The sequence below is a fragment of the Dermacentor variabilis genome, chromosome 7 (genome assembly GCF_050947875.1).
Source record: "Dermacentor variabilis isolate Ectoservices chromosome 7, ASM5094787v1, whole genome shotgun sequence".
Classification (NCBI taxonomy): domain Eukaryota; kingdom Metazoa; phylum Arthropoda; class Arachnida; order Ixodida; family Ixodidae; genus Dermacentor; species Dermacentor variabilis.
In genome coordinates, this window is record NC_134574.1 from 135,396,248 (window position 1) to 135,417,228 (window position 20,981).

A 20,981-nucleotide genomic window follows, 5' to 3' on the forward strand; every position below is an offset into this window, starting at 1 on the left:
ACGCAGCATATCGTCACGTTGTCGGGATCATGTCGAATCACACAGTGGCAATACGGCGAGACACGGAATCAAAACTATTAGGTAAACCTGCATCCACAAAAGGATTTGCACTCGCGCAGAACTGTAGCGACGACCACAGGCGTCGACCGTCGAAGTCTGACCTAAGAGTCAGAGGTGTGGTCTATATTTAGATGACTCATCGATGATTGCAATTCAATCGCTGGTGCTCGCTTGCCTTACAGAAGATGCAACACTATTAGCATAGCACATGGAATCTGCTTACAAAGTTCCTCCGACAAGATAGACAAAACTTAGAACCGGTTGCAACAATGCTGCTGAATGTTTTGATCCACGCGAGGACGCCTTGGGGCCTGTGATAACTTTAGCAGTTTTAGTAGGTATAAGAGAGGTGACCAGCAAGCACGGAATGCACCAGATGGGGGAGTTTCTTTATACCAGCAAGTGAGCAAGCCGGCAATTTAAAGTGAATTACTGATACAAAAAGCTCAATACGAGAAAGTCGAGGCTAAATGCTTGCCCTTAACGGGAAGTAACAATTACGTAGGCCTGATAGGTCAATTTCAGGTAAGACGGTATCAGTCAACTTGATAGTGCATTTTCGTGATTTTCCTACTCTCTGGCGTTTTCTATTATTGGTTATTCGTTATAAAGTGCAATGAAAGTGCACGGTACGCTCCATGCTGTAGCCATGCCCGAGACAGCCACCCTTAGCCGAGATAAAAAAGCAGCCTATACTTCACTCCCGAGAACAAGCTCGTATAGAATCATTCTTTGAGATAGGAGTCCTGAAATGTGTTCCTATCAAAAAGGCGTCCCTTTCCACTATCACAACTAGGGTTCTCCTTTCACCTATTTTAGGTGATCAACAGAACCAGGCTCTCAAAGTTGAGGCTGCTATTTTTGAACGACAACATCTTCTTTGCAATACGCAACATGTAATCTTCGTCAGTTTCAGTCTATACTGACATAGGCTGTTTTTGTGCAGACTCTCTGTGTACGACAGATTCGCACACAAATTATCGAGCACGAAATTGGCTCTATAGCATAGTCATTAGCACCACCAGCTCCCAAACAGCTAATTTCCTGCGCAGTCTTTCTTGAATCCAAGTAGCGGTTGTGGGCACACTGTCCTTTAACGTACGGAACTGTCAATCTCAGGCTAAGGGACACGCCCAACAGAATGATTGCAGTGATGGGCGCGGCGTAATGAATGCAGTGAGAGAGGACGCAGCAAACAAATTTTCTAGCTCTTATTGTTCTCGCAGTAAGCATACCAGTTCGAAGATAAGCACTGGTTTATTTTTTACTTTCAGGCGCAATAGTTCACCGCCTAAGTCCAGCGGCAACCGCAAGCTCGGTGTGCTGCCCCCATTTTTGAACAATGTACTGCGCATGTAATGCAAGCACTTTGCAAGCTGCTCACGCATGAACAATTGCCTACGTAAGGTACATTGTCTATTTCAACTATACCAATCTAAAAGAAGCGCGGCATTACAACATTGGGAACAACTTATTTTTTGAACAATGGTTATATGCACTGGAGTCAGGATTGCGTTACTGCTCCGCCCTTACATCAGCACTTTCGATATCATCGAAGCAAGTGCTTGGGAATGAAGCTACTATCTAGCGTCCTAGTCTTCCTGTGTGTCGCACAAGCTCATGGTAAGGTGTAAGTAGCACGTTAAGTCGCTGGCGGGGTAAAAACCTCGATGGTAGCTCTCTCGATATTTTCAGACTATCGTGCCTGATGATTTGTTGAAGAAGAAGTGTTCATCATATAAACAGCCTTAATGTGAGAAAACAGAATTTTCTAGATCGCTATAACAAGCCTCCTTCGTACACTATAGATAAAAAATGCTGTGGAATACAAACACTGCCGTAGATTCATACACGCACACACGACAATCAAAATTTTCTTTAGAAAACACGCATACTGTTGTGATAACTGGAAGATTTGAGGACTTTCATTGTCTAGACACATCTCACCATATAGGCATCGGCTACAGAAGACGCCATGATCAGGACGTCAGAAATTACCTAGTCAGTCTAGTAATTTAACGCGGGGTAAACATTAGTACGTCAGCGTTGTTGCATACCATCACATTGTAATGAACCCATCACGGACAACAGTAGAGACTGCAATGGTATGCACTATTGGTAAACAAAATTTCAGCTCATTGGTAGTGAATTCAGTACGATGCAAGCACACATCTTAAGTCCCGATTTCTGCAAGCATTTGTTTATTTGTATGACAGGGTTTGGTAGGTGACCAGCGTGTGCGAATGGCGAAAGGGCTATTCAACACAATGATTTATTCGGGGCTACTAACTGAGTCATGTTTATTGCATCCTTGCATACGAGCGATTTATATTTGCCGCAAAAGTTTCTGCAAGCATAAGATATGTCTTTGTTCGCTGTTTACTTAGACTAAATTCCCATAGGGTAATAGCTAAATTTTCATCAGGTGCATTTATTCGCGTTGGAAAAAGAAAGCACAATGCCTTAGCGCGCACATGATTACCAATTATTTTTTCCGTTGCTTACTCATAAATGAGAATACTGTCTACATGGATAACTCATGTGCTGCGATATGTCAAGAAATTAAACCGCAATGTAGTAAAGCGTAAGTGAAAACTATCTAGATGTAAGTAGCTATTCAAATTTATAACCTACACACAATAAAACGCCGATTTTTTTTCAGTTGGTTATTGTTGCAAAAAAGGAAGAAGGAAAGTGATTTCAGGAGCGCTGCATATCCCTATTTTACTAAGTAGAAAACATCATTGCTCTGAAAAAGTGAAAGCTTCTATGTCCTTATTTTTCGTTCAATAATAGGAATCTTCAAAGGAGGAAAAAAAAAGAAACACACCTACACTTTCTTGTTTTCGTGACAATATCTACCCAATTATTGCTCCTCTATTGTCATTACCGACATGAGGAATCTTCTCAGATATACACAATAAAGTCAACAACTTAAACAAAATTTTGGTACATGAGAGGTGCAATACCGACGATACTGCAATTTGTCACATGCGATTGCTTGTCTCGAAGACGTAAAGGGAAGTATAAATGGCACAGCCGTGAACAAGCCCAAGATTAGTTTAGGTCTCATTGTGTTATTTGCCGCGTAACATGGCTCACAAAACACGTGGCGGGGCTAGTCGGTGAAGCACTATTTTTCTTACGAAAATAATCCAGTGCTACTTTTCTGTCAAGTCTTTCTGTGTTGTCTTCTTAAAAAGTAGTGCTGGTTTACTTTCGCCAGAAAGAAGAAAAAAAAACACGGCTCACAAACGCTATTTATAGCACATTCATTGAAACTTAGCCACCATGACAAGGTGTCGGGCCGGTTAGCTCTTTTCCGACCGGCGGAATGCCATAGATCATGTGCCACCACAGCAGGTGACACGGTGATCGTTGTCTCCTACAGCAAGCTTTGGCCAAAAAGTTGGCGGTGTAGTGACTCTTTAGATGTATTTGGCCACTTTACTGCTATTGGCAATCTATTTGATTCTTGGTGGGTAATTTATGATAACATATTTTATTAATTATTAATATGAGAGGCCACACATACCAATCGACCGATGTTGACATCAAATTATTTCATAAAGAGCGTCCCATCGCAAGTGACGAACACGCTGTGACGCAAATTTGGATCAAAGAGGTTAGTTTAAGAGTCATATATACCCTCACACTCAAGTTGGGGTGAAGGAGGGTCATTGAAGAGTATCTGACCCAAGTTGGTTCTCTCAGCTCAGTGGACCGATGCTCTGCCGATTTGTATACTGGCAATCCAGGAATTCAAGAAGGCGGGAAAAACAGTCACGCGCGAACGCACTAAGATACGTAGAAACAAAGAACAATCTGGGTGAAGCTCGCAAACATTGCTAGCGGAATTAAAATGTGAGACAAGAATAAGGCGGTTCCCTTATTTTGTGTCGATCTCATGTGATGCTTGAAAATCCCTACACGAAGTCGTCGTGTGACATCTGCGAAACATGAAGCAGGAGATTACTGAGCGGTATGGACGACAACGATAAAACCTTATGACCACGTCTCCTGCTTCATGTAATGCGTGCACCTCACTTCCGAAGCCAATTTGAACATTAAAACAAAAAAATTAAAAAAAGGTAGCAGTTCATGTAAGGTACAAAAATTTCAAACTATAACGGATAGAGAATTAAAACAGTTGGAAAATGTTGAGAAAAAATGTGAAGAATATATTTTCTTTATTTCATTTGTTGGATGCGCCCTTCGCAACAAGTGGAATACGTTACAACTAGAACCCAAGGAAAATCGGCATACTTTGGCGCTCCGCTCTGATGTGGTCCTAATCACACTACAAGTTAAATAGCCACCTGCAGCTGCTAACAGATAGACAAACTGCGAGATACTTAGGCTGCAGTAGGTTTCCACTTGAAATGATATTAGTGGTTGCCACGTTTAGGTACCATTACAACTAGCGTAGTCTTAATTACGAGTTTACCAGATAACTGATCGTACAGTCTCGTTGTTCGTAATTACTGAACCTTTAAAAACGTTTCTCAAAGAGCCTTGCTGTCTTTTCCAGTAACAGTTCCTGGCTGTTGATACAATCTGACTCTCTGGCAAAGTTAAAGTTCTTGGAGGCTGATACAAACATTTACAATAGTTTCTCATCAGTGTTCCTTCAAGGCATTCAAGTCGGGTCCCGATGATGCCTTGTCTGATTATGCTGCAGTCCGAATATCAATGCTGAAGTTCTGTACGCATCAGCATTCATTTTAGCATCACTTGCTTTTGTATTGATCGTTGTGAAATTTATTAAATGGCTATGACCAATCACCTGGACCTATATATTCTAATGGCTCTGTTACTGCTCATGCCTTGTATTGGGTCACTATGTTCTAATGAAAACTCTCAGCCACTTACAACAATAAGCGTGCGATGTGCAGTTTCACTAAATGTAGCACCACCTGGGCAACGTAGAAAATATGTTCATACATACCAAACTTCAGTATAGAGAAAGTGGCAGTTTTTGTTTTATAAGATATGAGTGGCCGCTTATATTTTTCACACGTTTTAAAAATTAAATCAAAGATATTACACGTTTGTTAAAGAAATGATACTTTCCAATGCTCGTTTACACGTTTGTTAAAGAAATGGCATTTTCTAATGCTTAATAAAGGTATAATTTCACCATGTAACGCAACTAAAATACGTCACCGACGAGGTTTAGCAGATGAGCACGCTGAAAGTGAATATCAAATAATGAGAGTTGAAAGAGAAAGTGCTCGGTAAGAAAGAATATTTATTTTATTGGTAAGATGGAGTAAATTACTCAGACTACGTTTGTCGGAGAACAACCTATTCACCATTCCCTCAATAGTGAATAATCATAGAAGCGGAGTGAATCATTTTACTGACTAGGTCCGTACCAATACAAATTTATTACTGCGAAATAGACTTATTCGTTTCTGAAAGGATAAGAAGCTCATCCAGGAGTTCAAATAACTTTCTATGAATTTCTAGTGTCGTCTGCCAAAGCGCTACTTCCAAATTTGCGTGAAAAGCTTTTGTGTACTACAGTTGTGGCATACCATTTTAGGCATGAGAACGTTAATAGCTCGTTACGTGTACTTCTGCAACCTTACATATTGCTACGCAACAGTATTTGCGATTATGAAGAGGCGAGCAGTGTGAAGACAACGACGGCGATTAGAGGCTAGCGCGGGATGTTGCCTCTTGGCCAAGTGCGGCGTATTTTCTTGTAAATATACTTGTATATAGCTTTTCGTCTGCGTCTTCCTACGTAACATATCTAGTGGAGGTGCTGGGTGTAGCCGCGCACAACGCCAGTGGGGCCACGACTGTGTTTTTGCTCCATCACTGAGCGTGAGTGTCTGGCCCTAGTTTTGGCGGTTGCGAAATTCCGCCCATACTTATATGGCCGACCCTTTTCCGTTGTCACAGACCATCACGCGCTTTGCTGGCTATGCTCAGTGAAAGATCCTACAGGACGACTTGGTCGCTGGGCCTTACGCCTGACTGCTGACGCTGACGCTGACTGCTCGTCTCGTTACCCGGTAGACAAGCCTGACGACGCCTACAGTAGTAGCGCCAACGACATTTCCTCTGTGTCGGCCTTCGCTAACATCGCCGATGAGCAGTTCCGAGACCTATCAATGCGAGCACTTGTCGAGGGTCAGCGCTCTACACCTACCTACGCATCCGTTCGCCGATATGTCCTCCAGGGCAGCATTCTGTATCAAGGAAACTTCCTCCCCGACGGCTCAGATCTTCTTCTTGTCGTGCCAAATCATCTACGACAGACTGTGCTCTTTGAGATGCATGACGCACTCACTGCAGGACATCTTGGGCTAACCCGCACGTACGACCGCGTCCGCCGCCGCTTCTATTGGCCTGGTCTCGCTCGCTCCGTCCGACGCTATGCTGCTGCCTGTGATCGCTGACAGCGTCAAAAAACACCTCAGGTGCTACCTGCTGGTCATCTCAGGCTGATCATCGTCCCTGTGGAACCGTTCTTTCGTGTTGGACTAGACCTCCTTGGTCCCTTTCCCAAGTCATCCTCTGGGAACAAATGGGTAGCCATCGCAACTGATTACGCCACCAGATACGCTATTACGCGGGCTCTCCCTACCAGTTGTGCCACTGACGTCGCCGACTTCCTCTTATGTGACATTTTCATGCTTCATGGCGCCCCGCGACAGCTGCATACTGACCGTGGTCGAAACTTCCTCTCGAAAGTTATTGTCGACATTGTGCGTTCCTGCTCTATTCAACACAAGCTGACTACCCCATACCATCCTCCAACTAATGGCCTGACAGAGCGGTTAAACTGTACTCTTACCGATATGATGTCCAAGTACGTTTCTAAGGGCCACCACGACTGAGGCATTGCCTTTCCTAACGTCACATTTGCGTACAATTCTTCCCGGCACGACACCGCCGGATTTTCTCCATTTTATCTTCTGTACGGTCGCGAACTTACCCTGCCCCTAGACAAGGCACTTCCTCGTGCTGCGATCTCAACAAGCGAGTATACGCGCGACGCCATCGCCGTCGCCGACCATGCGCGTCAGCTTGCCCGTGCTCGACTGACGGCCTCACAAACCACTCAGCAGTGCCAGTACAACGGCCGTCATCGTGACGTACAGTTTTCGCCTGGTGCGCTCGTGCTCCTGTGGTCGCCCTCTCGTCACGTCGGACCTTCAGAGAAGCTCCTTTCGCGATACACAGGGCCCTACCGCGTGCTGCTTCAGGTGACGCCTGTGACGTACGAAATTGCTCCTGTGGGTTCAGCCTCGTCCTCTCCTCTGGCATCTAGTGATGTCGTGCATGTCGTGATGTCGTGATGTCGTGCTTCCGAGTCCAGCTTTTAGTCGCTCCAGGACGGCGCTTTTGCCGCCGGGGGTGGTGCTACGGAACAGTACTTGTGATCACGAAGAGGCGAGCACTGTGAACACGACGACGACGACTACAGGCTAGCGCGGGCTGTTGCCTCTTGGCCAAGTACGGCGCATTTTCCTGTAAATATACTTGTATATAGCTTTTCGTCTGCGTCTTCCTACGTAACAATATGGTATATGTACATATATAACCTAGCATATGTACACCCACTTAGCATAGCATAAGTGGGTGTACCTCCTGCCAGAGCCACCACCTGTGACATCACCTATACCATTCGCTGGTTAAGGTTCAAAGGTTACAAAGGCTCGGCAGTATCTGCTACGCAAACTAGTCGACACCCACGTATTAGCCAACGAAACCGTTATGTTACCATATTTATGGTGTTTAGGAAAAGACCCATTCAAGTACGTCATCGATGGCTAAAACAAATTATTGAGTTTGTCAAAGGGCCCCTTCCTAATGTCTTTTAACCACGTGGCACCTTTTCAGAAAAAAGCTTCCTGGGCTCTACCACTGGAAATTAAATTACTTGTCTCCACACAATTCACGACTAAGAACGACTGATTCATAAAACTATTTTTTTAGGAAAGAAGCCCAACTTGACGGCTGAATACTGAACTTCAAACATTCTCACCACTAATATTGACACTTGGTAACGAGATAATGATAATCTTTTATATCCCACTCAGGCCAATCATCTTTTCCAGGTTCGCCTACGAAAATGCACCGCAAGTGCATGAAACAACCATATATCGGGAGCTGTCATCCATTGTATGGTTTATGGTACTACGACCCAAACAGATACTCCTGTAGAGAGCTGACACAAGGTACATGTGCCTCTGGGCGAAATTTGTTCCCCACTCTCAACGTATGCAAAAAAACTTGTATCCGTGAGTACATTCTTTCTTTGCCATTGAAGTTTCATCAAAATATTTGTGAGCAGACAGTAAGTTTCAATTCTATATCGCGACTAAATCTAAAGTGCTTAATGTTATAGCAAATCAGTTGTTCTGAAGGGGGCGGAAGCTCCTTGAAAAAAAAATTATCTACAATACTGTTATCACAGAGCTACCAATGCTACGATTCGTTCCACAGAGCAGCGGATGTCTGTTTCTTGCTTTCCCGAGCCCTCTCTTACTTTTGGGGTTCTGCAAATATGGCAGATAAGTTCTGCTGAACTGATTTTCTATATCTGGCAAATGTCATATTCGGAAAATGCATATTTGACAATATGAAAAATCAGTTAGGCAGAACTTATTTGCCATATTCAGCGCCCTTGCACTTCAACTTGTCGAATGATTTCGCCAATGCTCTGCGATCTGCTGACCTCCTGGTCAGCCCAGATGATAGAGTGACTGTGCCGGAATAGTGTGGGTCCCGTGTTTGATCCCTGCACCAAGGCAAGGCTTTCGCCAAATTCAAAGGTTCTTTATTTGTAAAAGCCCGTATTGGTTTTAGTCGTAGCTTCGGGCTATAATTTAAAATAGAGAACGTTGTTTTTCATAGGTGAATTCTACCAGAACCAAACATTTTTGTACATAATAAAAACATGTGCCAATATAGTTCGGAGATTTCTTACATCCTTCCCTATGAATGTGATTTAATGAGAACAACTCTCTAGTACTTACTAAAATTTCTCGTCTTCAATATGTATTCGTATTGTTTCAGCGCTAACACTGGCAAAGGCAAAAATATGCCTCAAGCTACCCATTGAGGGCCCGTGTGGACCGCTATATGTCTCTTGGTACTATGATTATGAAGGCCACCATTGCAAAATGTTCAACCGCACCATTTGCGGCGGTGGCGGGAACGATTTTGTAACGGAAGCAAAGTGTCAAGCTATGTGCCTGCGTGAGTATGAATTGAATGACAAACACAGCAGGAAGCCATTAGAATTTATTCGTTACCGAATACACTTAGTTTGGTGAGCTGAAATTGTTATGACAAGCCTGCAAAGATATTATCGTGTGCGTGTACTATACTCAGGTATGCTGGCACACACATTTCTCAGGCAGTTGTTTTGTGTACATGACGCATGTGTGAGTTTTCACTGTTAATTTACTGCTAACATTAGCTATGGATAATAAAGCAAGATTTAAAGCACTGCTGATTACGGACATCATATCGTATTCAAACTAACAGATTACTTCAAGCATATAACAGCCTACCACGCTTTCCATTCATACTTTCTTCACTCCAAATGCTTAGTTAACTTTTCAGTTCGCCCTCCATCACTACAGGAATCATAATGTTATAACGTTGTGCTACTAAGCAGTGGGTCACACATCCGTTCATGGTAATTTTGTTTCATGTGCCTTACATTTAAGTAAGACACGCGACGTGGAAATTAAATATTTTACAAGAATTCGCTTTTTCCATAAATTGAATTATTATTCCGGCGCTGAAATAGAAGGCGCGATATGATAGCACGAACTTGTGGCAAGAATGAAAATACAACGAAGTGATGAACTGAGATGGAAGACGCGCTGCCTCTAGGTTTTTATTGACACATACGATGTGGAAAATTATTCACCTTCAAGAAATCACACCACTCCGTACTTTTCGATTACCCAAAACAAAAAAAAACTATCCGATCATACTTGGTGAAACCACCACAGCTGAAGCGCAGGAGTCGTCGTGCCATTACAACGAAGCTTGTGAACCAGGCATAAGCATCATTTTCATTCGGCGCTGCCACAGTGCTGGGCTTTCAGTACATTTTTCATATCACAACCTCCAATCAAGAACTCAATTGAAATTCTACTTGTGCGCTTTGCTCCATGTGGACCCTCTCGACGGAGACATTCTGTAGTGTATGGAAATCGGAGATGAGGCAATGAATGCAACATTCCTTCACAGACGAACAATTAGGCAGTTCTAATTTTCATTTCTGTGTCTATCCATCCAATGCAGCATGCACGAGTGTACCCGTGCAGGCTCACACAAGATTCACTGCGCTTAAACTGCCAACTTAGCAAATCGTGTTAATTTTGGTGGTATCCCCAAATGGGGGGGGGGGGGGGGTTGGTCATGTTGCAAGCACTTTGAGAACACCAGGACACTGAAATTCGAACGTAAGCATATTAGATATATTTCGTTAATTCATGAATTACCTTGCTATATACACTGCTGATTGGGCAGGCATACTGAACCCTAGTGCAGTGCAGCTGACAGTGTTCTAAATCAGTGGTTTGTCGAATTTTCAGTATAGCACGAGGTCACATCTACCGCTTGAACGCATTACTACCGGTGGCTTCTGTGACAGACGTGCTTTGGCGAAGAAAGCTGTGCAAGTAACTTCAAAGCCATGTTTGAGGTCTCACATCACTTGCAGTGCAGACGACATGTAACGCTTCAGTAATGAGGGATAATCTGTTGAGCAGCCTCACCATATCTAGTAAAACTGTACAACCTATCGTTTACCATTTTCACAGGCCGACACAGCAGACGCTCGTTTGAAAAAATTACTAGAATTTGCAGTTACTATGACTGAAGGGCACGATAAGTGTGCTCTGCCTAACCAAGACAACGATCCGACACGCTGTGTGCAGGCGCTGTATTACAAGTGCTTCTGTTGAAACAGAGTTCCTCTACCGTCTTGCAAATCATAATTTGGCGCCCACAAGAAACAGCAAGTTGCCGCTCCTGCAAGAGATCTGAACTCTACGAATAAGATTTTACGTCTTCCAACGTGTGTCTCACAAGGCGAGAGGAGGACAATACGCCTCCTCTCGCTTCGATAACACAATGCGCAGTTTTGCTGCATCTATAGAGCGCATATAGCATCTGATTGTCGTGAACAAATTGCTCACATTCGAGGTAACCTCCGACATGCCTCGTCACTTTGTAAGTACTTTCCTGTAGAAAAACAACCGTCTCAATCAGTTGTTTCCGAGGCAAGAAGGATCTTCCACGTGACAGTCACGAAAAGCCCCATCCACTGCCCAAAATAACGTCTTCATTCTCAAATTTTGAGTCTGGTCTGTTTAAAAGAAAATTTTTACAATAAAGGTAGGTAGCACCGAGGCCATGTAATGCAAATATTTATACACCAGAACATCTCCGCTAGCTAGGAAATGGCTGGTGCTGATTATGCTGTTTTGGGTATGAGCAATTTCCACCAGGCTGCCTAGCCATGTTCCCAAAGTAAAAAAAAAATCACCGCCCAAGCACTTTTGCAGATGGTTGGCCAGCAAAAACTTAAACGTGTGGCCCCGGTGTTTATCGCTGGGTTAATCCCGATGGTTCATTATATGACGCCTTGGTAGTCTGCCAGATCCTCGGTAGGCAGTTGCTCGTGGCGTTGATGATCGAAAGCTGCCTGCTCCTAAGGCGTACGTATGACGCGGGGCCTACGTATTTCGGAGCTTGAGAGAAAGTACTGCGCGGGCACTCGGCTGCGTCGGAGAGCAACGACGTCACTATTGGTGCAGCTAATCCAACACCACTTAGCACAAGGCCTTTCCACTCTGACCCATGGCGTCATATCACCTGGCCAGACTGCCATAGACTCTAATTTGGATGCTCCCAAGAAGACAAAAGTGATTTTGACGTCACTGCTTTCATCACTCTAGCCTTGTCAATAGAAATTATGGGCAAGGTAGCATGACGTCGTTGATCGGAGTAAACAGGTCTTGTGCTAGATATCTAGGTCGTGTTGGCTAATCGCGGTCCTCTCTTTCTCTCACATCTTTTTTCGCGTATGTACGCGGGGTTGTGCAAGAGCTTCCGGCGTACAGGCGACCGGCAGACGGACGGCCACACGTAAGGGCGAATCGGCTAGCCATAAGCAACTTCGCTGCAAAATAATTCGCCTGATTTTGCGTAGATAGTTTGTCATCTCAGAGCGCACAATAGAGGCAGTCGAGAGCCTCAAACCTCAATGACCGCCTCAAATAATTACAGGAGTGCAGGCTAATCTCTGATTGAATCCTTTCGACTGGTTGGATTCATGCCATTTCACGCGCAAGCGCATGGGCCCTGTCTGTGAGATCAGCGATATTATGCGAGTAGCCGCGAGGGAAGCGAGTGCCGGCGAAGGTAAGGAGGAGTGCACTAAGTGTGCGGCAAAGCAACATCAGCTAGAGGAAATTCTTGGTAGTCTTGAGCGAAATGGGAAAGAAGGGAGAAGGTGGAGCGTCGAGGAAGAGTAGGGTAAGCGCAAGCACACTGGGTTGACCTTCTCTGCCAATAGCTACGGGTTCTGTGTGCGCTATGTATGTATCTGGTTTGTCTCGTCTTCGAAAGGCCGAACGTAGAGCGAGAAGAAAGGAGCAGCGACGCAAGCGGCGGCATGCCGAGCGCGACGTGAGAGGCCGGTGTCATTGCAAACTGCCGAGCACGAACTGAACAAGTCCATCAAAAGGCCCTCGCTTGGCATGCCCACTAGGCTATATAAAAAGAAAAAGGAGAAGAGGAAAAAAGAATGGTGTTAATAGTGCATTGCCAAATTGCTTGAAATAATAAAGACTGTGCATTTACTTACAGTGTCTTACCATCTTTCTCAATGGTAGTTCATAAAAATAGAGAAATGGAAGTAAAAGACATAAAATAAATAATAATCCTTGAAAGAACTGCCAAATTTACACAAAATGAAAAGCCTTTTTAAACATTTTGCGCGTGACGCACAGAATTGGAAAAGCACCCATACGCTTTCGCGTAACCCGTGTGCACGAAGTGAAACGTCACTAACTTTTTCGATGGACCTTTGAAGCGTCATGCAGTAGGAAGAAATTTTTGATCTCCAACTACATGGGTAAGCGGCTTGCATGCGAGCCAGCTGCCACTGCTTGAGAAGAATATAATGGCGCCAAACTTTCCTTTGAAATTCTGGGATTTCCAGTGTCCCAAGAAAATATAGGTTGATAAATCATTCCCCATACACTGAGTTCAACTTAAGAGAACACAGTATGTACCTCGTTGCGCTGCCGCTGGAAGACAATAAGAAAAATCATTTGGCGCGAAGCAACAGTGAAGGGCTTCTATGGTTGCGTTAGTCTCGTTCGACTAATTCCGAAGGGCGAAGGCAATTTCTCAAAGTACGATGATGTTTTCCTTCAGTACCTCATACACAATCATGCTGCAAGTTATACTAAAAAAATCTATCAGAAAATGCGTCCATTATAAACCCCGCCAGTAACTTTTCATGGTGAACAAATTTGCAACGAAACATAGAGCCTTGTTTCGTGCCTTATTATCAATCAACACAATTTCTTATAATGACGTCTCGATAAAGGTATCCACCTGAACCCAGAGTTGTTCCATCTTTTGTTTCAATTCGGAACGCAACGGTGGAAGCAGCTGCGGACACAGAGAAAGCATTCTTGCAAGTTGGCCTTCAATCAAAGAGCAACAATACCTACCATCAGACATGGCAGAAGTCATTGTCAACGAGCCCTTCTTATGATGAATTGGGAGAATGGGAAATAAAATGAGTTTCACTCCGGGCAGCACAAGGCCTATTTCTGTTAGCCACGACAGTACAGTACCACTTAGCGCAGTAAACGACTCCCGTAGTCGATATCGCGGGCTTTCTGCGCCATTGTTCCTATGTAGAGAATCTAACCATAAGAACCTGAACAAAATAACCTGCAATGAACATTTGCCTAACCTCAAGAAATAATGAACAATGCTGGGATGGAGGTGTGAACAATTGCGCGTGAATTTCGCAGTTCTCGAGAATTGCTTTGACACTAGAAAGTAAGAGCTTAGTGCTGAGCTATACCGTCATGCCATACTAGACATGTCATACTAGTCATGCCACATGGCAACGTAAAATATTAGGTATGAGGGTTGGCGACCATTGTTTGCACCTGCATGAGTCTTCTCTCAATAATACTGACAGCACGAAACTGAGACAAAGCACATTGTGCTAAAAGCCACTCCGTATCTTTCAAATCCTAGGGTCTCTTCTGTATGACAAGTCAACATGGTCAAAATATTTCTCCGAAGTCTGTGTTGGGTGAACATACATTAGAATTCCTTGTTTTTTGGAAGACTCCAAGACTTGGATGTATAGCGCAGAATTTTGGTGAAGATACAAACTTTATCGTGACTGCGATACATTTGGACAAGCGAAAAATGATGGTAGAAAGATCATGCCCTAAATCTCTGGTTTTCGCAACGTGTGCATTGAAGAGTGACATTTCGTTTAAAGGTTGACGCTGTGGCACCTGAAGGGACAACTATAATAACCTAATGAAACACGAGTGCGTCTCCTACATAAACCTTGGCATGTCTGTTCATCAGGAGCGGCAGAATGAGCTCTCAGGAGACACAAAAATTACTCGCAGCTAGCTCATCATATTTAGCCTTTCGACCCGCCTCGGATTCCACACAAGCAGGATGCTGAAAATGATGACGCGATATCCTAGTGTTAGGCGCACACAACTCGCACACATGGAACCCTATTCGCTAGGGGCGCACTAGCACATTACTGGCATCTTTATACCGCCATGCATTTCCTTCGTTAAGTTCTCCGAGGTGAACTGCCGCCCTGCCGATGCTGTGGAGGCTACTCTACCAAACTTCATGTCCTCTGGTCCTGTCCCTACACGCCGCTCATCGCGCTATCCCGAGCTAAGCTCCATCTCTAATCCCACAACTTAAGTGGATGAACTGCAAAAATTAGAATGCACGACAGAATTCATTGTCATCATGCTGCAAAACGCTGTGAGTGAAACTGCAGACTAAGGATCTGACTGTATTACCTTTCTGGAGAAATATTACGCTTAATTCTATCGGGTTTGCACATGACTGGTGATCTACCTCTCTCTCTGCTTCTTTCACTCTTTTCACCCCGTTAGCTGTTATCCCAGTGCAGAGTAGCAAACGGGACCTTCGTTTCGTTAGCCATAGCAGCCTTTCCTTGTCATTCGCTATTTCTTCCTTGGCTTAAGGGGAATTGTGTTCAGTTACAGTCGCGAATGACGAGGCAAAACAACTATTACTATTTTAATTCCGTTCAATTATTTCTACTAAATCATGAGTGCGGAAAAAGCATGATTGCTTTTTTTTATTATTTGCAGACAAGAACAAACCTTTGTGCAGCTTGCGGCCCAGTCCAGGAAAGTGCATGGGAAGCACACTACAGTGGTATTTTGATGACGCTAGCAACAGCTGTCGTAAGTTCGCAGGTGATTTCTGTGGCAAAAATGACAATTCATTTTCATCGAGGCGGAAGTGCCTGGAAAGATGCAGCTGTAAGTCCACACTGCTTTGATATACCCAGCATAAACAGCTACACTTTTCTAACATAAAAAACGGCAACTCTCTGGTAACTGTACACGTTTACAAAGCCACAACCTACGCAGTCAGAGAAACCTGTCTTAACTGTTACCACAGTTAGAAGGACTCGCACAGTGCAGCCTTATTTCCCTACGTGAACTTTATAGAAACATTTCAGGAAAGAGGGGAATCGAGATTTTTTCTACAAATCAATTCACTTGTTAAGTTTCATTCAACGTTACCAGAGATACGTCTAGCGCTAGAGCTTGAAGCTACTTGGCATCTTGGTTGCATTCGCGAATTGTCCTCTTTAACAGCAGGTGCAAGTGAAAGTCGTTGACCTAGGAACAAACCTTTATTTAATAATTAAGCTTTCATAAAAAAAACCACCACGCGTCAGTTCAACTAAACTCGGCGAAAATATTTCCACAAACTTGGCGAAAGCGGCAATTCTCCTCAAGCACTGCACCACAAACAATGGACCTAGCATGGTGCATGACACAGAGATGCGTCCCGCGGCAAAAAGCAGACTCTCCCTTGATCGCATGCGCCATTGACTTATCAGGCCTAGGACGCGCATTTCCCAAGCACCACGTGACCAGATTGCAGCGCCCAGAGCTGTGTCATCATGTAGCGGGAGGTGCGTGTTGGTTGTTGTGGCGAGCGACCGGCGGGATCTCGGCAATACGCACAAGCTTCTGAACAAATGTTTCTGACTCCAATGGTTGCACTGAACAAAAAAAAAAAAAACACGCCACTTATCTCTACATAACAGATGACCCAACTGTGTTGAAAGAGGTAGAAAATATTTGTATATCACATTATTGCTTCTCTGCTGTTGTGATATGGAAACAAGAAAGCATACTTGTTTTGGTCTTTCAACTCTTTAAAGAACATTTCTTTCGTATGGTTTCATAAATTATGGGTGTAATTGAAAAAAAGCTTGAGCGCCTTTGAACTATTCCGTAGTTATAGGCACGAACTGTAGTGTACATTAATACACTGTTGGAAAATTGCAGCTCGTAATGAGGACAATGAATTTAACTACACTTGAGGTTGACGCTTACGTACTCTTTAAGTGTAGGTAAACGCAAAACGAATTCGAAACAAACAAGCCAAAGCTCTCGTAATGACTCCACAAAATAATGCGCAGTCCCAGTCGGTTATTCAGCGAACATGGTATAAAACATTAAACCAACAACCACTAAGCACTCATCAAGGAGGCCGACCGGAACGTATGCTTACGCTGTTGTGTCCTTTTTATCGTTTATCCCTTCTAATCCCTTTGTTAATGTTCTGCCGAAAGATCTCAGGGTAGCTGTTACAATGGCAATATTGTAATTGTTTTTAGAAGGTACAGCACCACAAGCAATCCAGGGAAGGAATAATGAAATGAGAGACTCCGACACTTGCGGCAAAATACGTCCCATCTAATATTTGCGCAGTCCTCGACAAACACCACAAATTTTAACACCCGCCCATCGGCCAACAAGATTTTGTGTTGTAATATTGCACATTCACAGGCCGAATTCCAATCATGTAAAAAATAACGACCGCCGCAAAAATATACTTACGTACAGGCGCGTACAATGGATACATACAAAATCACACAAACATGGAGTTTAGCTGCTGGCATCACGGTGGGGGGACACTATTGCGATTTGGCGACCCACCACCTACTTCCCATCCCACCCGGACGGTGTGGCAGGGCGTTGTAAAACACTGTCACCATGCGGCGACATCGTTCGTAGTGAGTCAGCGGGCTGCTCCAATGCCGCAATTTTGTCGGGACTCGGGTTCTCGCTGGCACGTGGCATCTGTGGGCATGCGCATGACGGAAATTAGCGCAGCATAAAGTCATCGCATGGTTCACTAATTAGCTTCTTTGGCAATCGGCAACCCTTCCTTCATCACTGACCTGCGAGTACTTCAGCTAGAAGGGACTTCATTTTTTTCGATCTCTCTCGAAGTAAGTGACCCTTCCAGACGACTCCTAATTCCATGCTTCTCTGCCGTGCTCACCGACGACGATCTGACTACTTTGTGTAATCCTATTTATTGGGATAGTGAAAAAATTCTCCGACGATTACGATACTCCAAAATGCGAAATTTGAGTGCAGCTCAATACGTGTTCTCATTTCGCGATATATTGAGGCAAAGAAGTTGATAGAGATTTGTAGCGGAGTCGACTTTCATCGAATATTTGATCTGCCGGTCAAACGCGACATGGCACGTCGAAGTGTCCACTGCAATCACTGCTGTCGCGTCGCTTCTGGAAAGTACTGCACAATTCGCGTCGCGCGTAAAATCAGATTACAAAACAATCGCAAACCATGACACTCGAAACAAGTGGGAACGAAAGTAAACCAAGCAAGCCAAACAAGCGTGCGCGAGAGCTGACGCGGGCATACGAGCGGACCGGCTCAGACCAGTTACGAGCACGCATCGAGCAGTTGGGTGGCTTCGCACGACACCAGCTTCCCGCACGCATGTCACTGAAGGAGCCACTCCCATCGGTCGTGTCTTCCCTTTCCCGCTCCGCATTCCCTCTTTCATCTTCCGCTGTGCTCGTTTGGTCGGTTGCGGCGCCGATGCCACCTGCGCCAACGATCAACATATTTTAGAGCTGCACTCTAAAAGTGTATGCAAACTCTCATCATGAACGTCTCCTATGGAAGGGTCAATATAAGGTGATTCATGCTACGGCACCGAATGCTTTTTCTTTTGGTTTTGAAGTGCTGAACGGGCGCACAATATAGCGCGTTAGAACACGGCACGGAACAGTCGCCTGACCCGGCACCCTTTGGGGCGGGACATGCTACATTTCATGGCGCACAAATATCGTGCGGCAGGGTAAGCTGTTTGTTGCCGAATAATTTTCACGATGGATGTGTTCTCATTAAAAGCGCGCAGATGCCAGCAGCACTACGCTAACAAGTTTGCATGCGATGTGTGGCCAGCAAATTCTTCCTGCAATATGTGCACATTTGTTGTTTCAAATGTTTATTTACAATATCTCTGTTGGCAAACTGGTGGCTCTCTTGAAATTGGAGGTCATTCGTGACGTGTCTCACTGTGATCACATTTTTTTTTTGTTGTCTGCTTCACAGATATGAAAGCTGCGACGGGTTCCTTAACTACCGCAGGCACGATGCAGAATCAGCAGCCGAGGCTGAATAAGACTGGCAAATCTACCCCCGCAAACCTCGCACTTACTACCTGATCTGCACGCTTGGAGCCCATGTGCTAACCAGAAAGCCTCAGTCTATGAGTGACTACATTAAATGCATGGCTGCATTACTGTGCTCAATATCAAATGCTTTCGTTTTAAATGCCATCTCAGCAAAGAAAAGATAAAGTTTAGCCTGAAAATAGTCCCTTTGTCTTTATTTGCTTTATGATGCACTCTGCTCCAGTGGAAGACACACCATTGCAAATTGGGCAGAGAAAAAAAGTTGAGTTTTTGTCATTTAGTTTTCGGTTTTCATTTTGTGGCATCCAGCATGGTTGATACCGGGGAGGCTGACCTACTCAAAAGACCAGGAGCGCACAGGAGCAAAAGACCAAAATCAGCACAGGAGCGCGAAAGTGTGCGCAGCGTAGTTTCGCGTAATCGAGAGCGTATCAACATTATTTCCGAGAAGAAAAAGAAACGAAAACGAGTTAACGGCACCATCTTGTACTTGCTTGCAGATGTGTCCTTGCCCGAGAGGTTCTGTTCAAGATTTAGTCGGCACTGAACCGCTAATAGCTGTGATTACCTAATCGAACATTTAGACAAGGCTAAGCTCGCTGCTGTAAATTATTCTCGGATGCTACCGCTAATTGAAGGGTTTCTGCCACAAAAACTCCTACGGACGGTTTGCTGAGGGATGATTTAACTAAATAAAACACTTTTAGAGCAGAGCTTTGCATATTTTACCTTTTTAGCTTACTTTAAGAGAGCACAATAATGAATTAATCACTTGTAACTTTGAAACAGTAAAATTTGGAATGATGACGAGGAAGACGGAAAACGATGTTTTATATGGCTAGTCTATGCACGGGCTGCCACTAATATACATACTTGGTGACTTGGCTCCATAACTTCACCCCTTTCCACTTGTACACAAAAACTACTGCAAGCACCTCTCTTCATCTTATCAAGAAACAAGCCAGCCAATCAGCGAAAAAAATAATACGTTATTGCCTAAGCAAACCAACTCAAAATATCGGGCTCTTTGCACATGAATTCTGTGGAAGACCACGCGAGAGAGAAAGGTGTCTGAAGATAAGGATTCCCAAACACCCTAGATTGTAGCCCGAAGGTACAAAGGAAACTCATACAGGTTTCAAAAAAAGAAGCCTTTGCAGCTGCAGAAAAGTGCACCCTACGTCGGTGCTCCAACCTAGGACCAGTGCCCTTCGTGAGTGGTCATCCTTTACAGTGGCAGGATGACCGTCCTCCTAACGTGGTCTGGTAGGGCAGAGGGGTCTGGCAGGAAGCTGTGTTCGTTGACAATGTTTTTTTTTTTTGAAATCTATTCGAAATAACGAATGAAAGAGGCAACTAGCGATATTGGTATTTCGCAGCAAATTGCCAACTTTTTCTTTCTAGCGATTTTTCCATTTATTTATCCTTTGTTGAATATTCCTCATCGTAGTTACCAACGTAGGCCCCACCACAGAAAGTTACAGCAATGTCACCAGGCTACACTTGGCCCTTCAAGTACTCCCATGCCGGGTAACATGACCAAACTAATGTAACCGTTGGACGCACTAACAAATTGATCACATGCTTGCTGTTCACATGGACACGAGCAACATGAATCTGTACTGTCATTTTTGTTACACTGTAGAATGATCGACATTTGGGCGAGTTGGCACTGGTTGAACATCACTGCGACCATTGCAAATGCCCCTTTCTGGGCAATAATTTACTCGGAAACTCTATGCCAGCCGCAAGTGCCTCATTGACAGCTTTCGTTGAGCTATGACCCGCAATTACTAAGCTATCAGTTTTCACAAAAGGGTGACCGCAGTTACAAGCGGGGGACGGGGCGACACACCATAGATCAATCACCCTGCCGTCTTATTTTCCCGGTGCTCCCTGGTTATTAGTTCTTTATTGTTCCCGTTGCGTTTGTCTCCGTTGCCTTGCGTGGGGTATGATAGCTATTGATTTGTTGAACTATCTCTTGTTGCGTTATTTTGAGCGAACACTTTAAACTGATCTAAAAGAAAAGGGGGCATGCAGGAGACCTAATTCTTGAATAGCCGGCGTACCACTCACAACAGGATCCTCGTAAAGAATTGGTGACTGTCATGCCGGTAGACCATACTCA

At 44.3% G+C, this 20,981-nt stretch overlaps 1 protein-coding gene across 4 annotated transcripts; it reads left to right on the forward strand.

Moving 5' to 3' along the window:
* The first annotated feature begins 1,544 nt into the window (after positions 1 to 1,544).
* On the forward strand, positions 1,545 to 19,021 carry LOC142587152 (uncharacterized). Of its 4 annotated transcripts, none has more exons than XM_075698040.1 (4): positions 1,545 to 1,683; positions 8,139 to 8,258; positions 9,100 to 9,282; positions 18,768 to 19,021. In XM_075698040.1, the coding sequence occupies exons 1-4, from the start codon at positions 1,554 to 1,556 to the stop codon at positions 18,878 to 18,880; spliced, it is 546 nt and encodes a 181-aa protein (XP_075554155.1). In that variant the 5' UTR covers positions 1,545 to 1,553; the 3' UTR covers positions 18,881 to 19,021. The 4 variants fall into 4 exon arrangements, 1 of the variants encoding a protein (XP_075554155.1); XR_012829371.1 differs by having other exon boundaries at positions 1,546 to 1,683; positions 8,139 to 8,321; XR_012829372.1 differs by lacking the exon at positions 1,545 to 1,683 and adding an exon at positions 8,021 to 8,083 and having other exon boundaries at positions 8,139 to 8,321.
* The last annotated feature ends 1,960 nt before the right edge of the window (positions 19,022 to 20,981 follow it).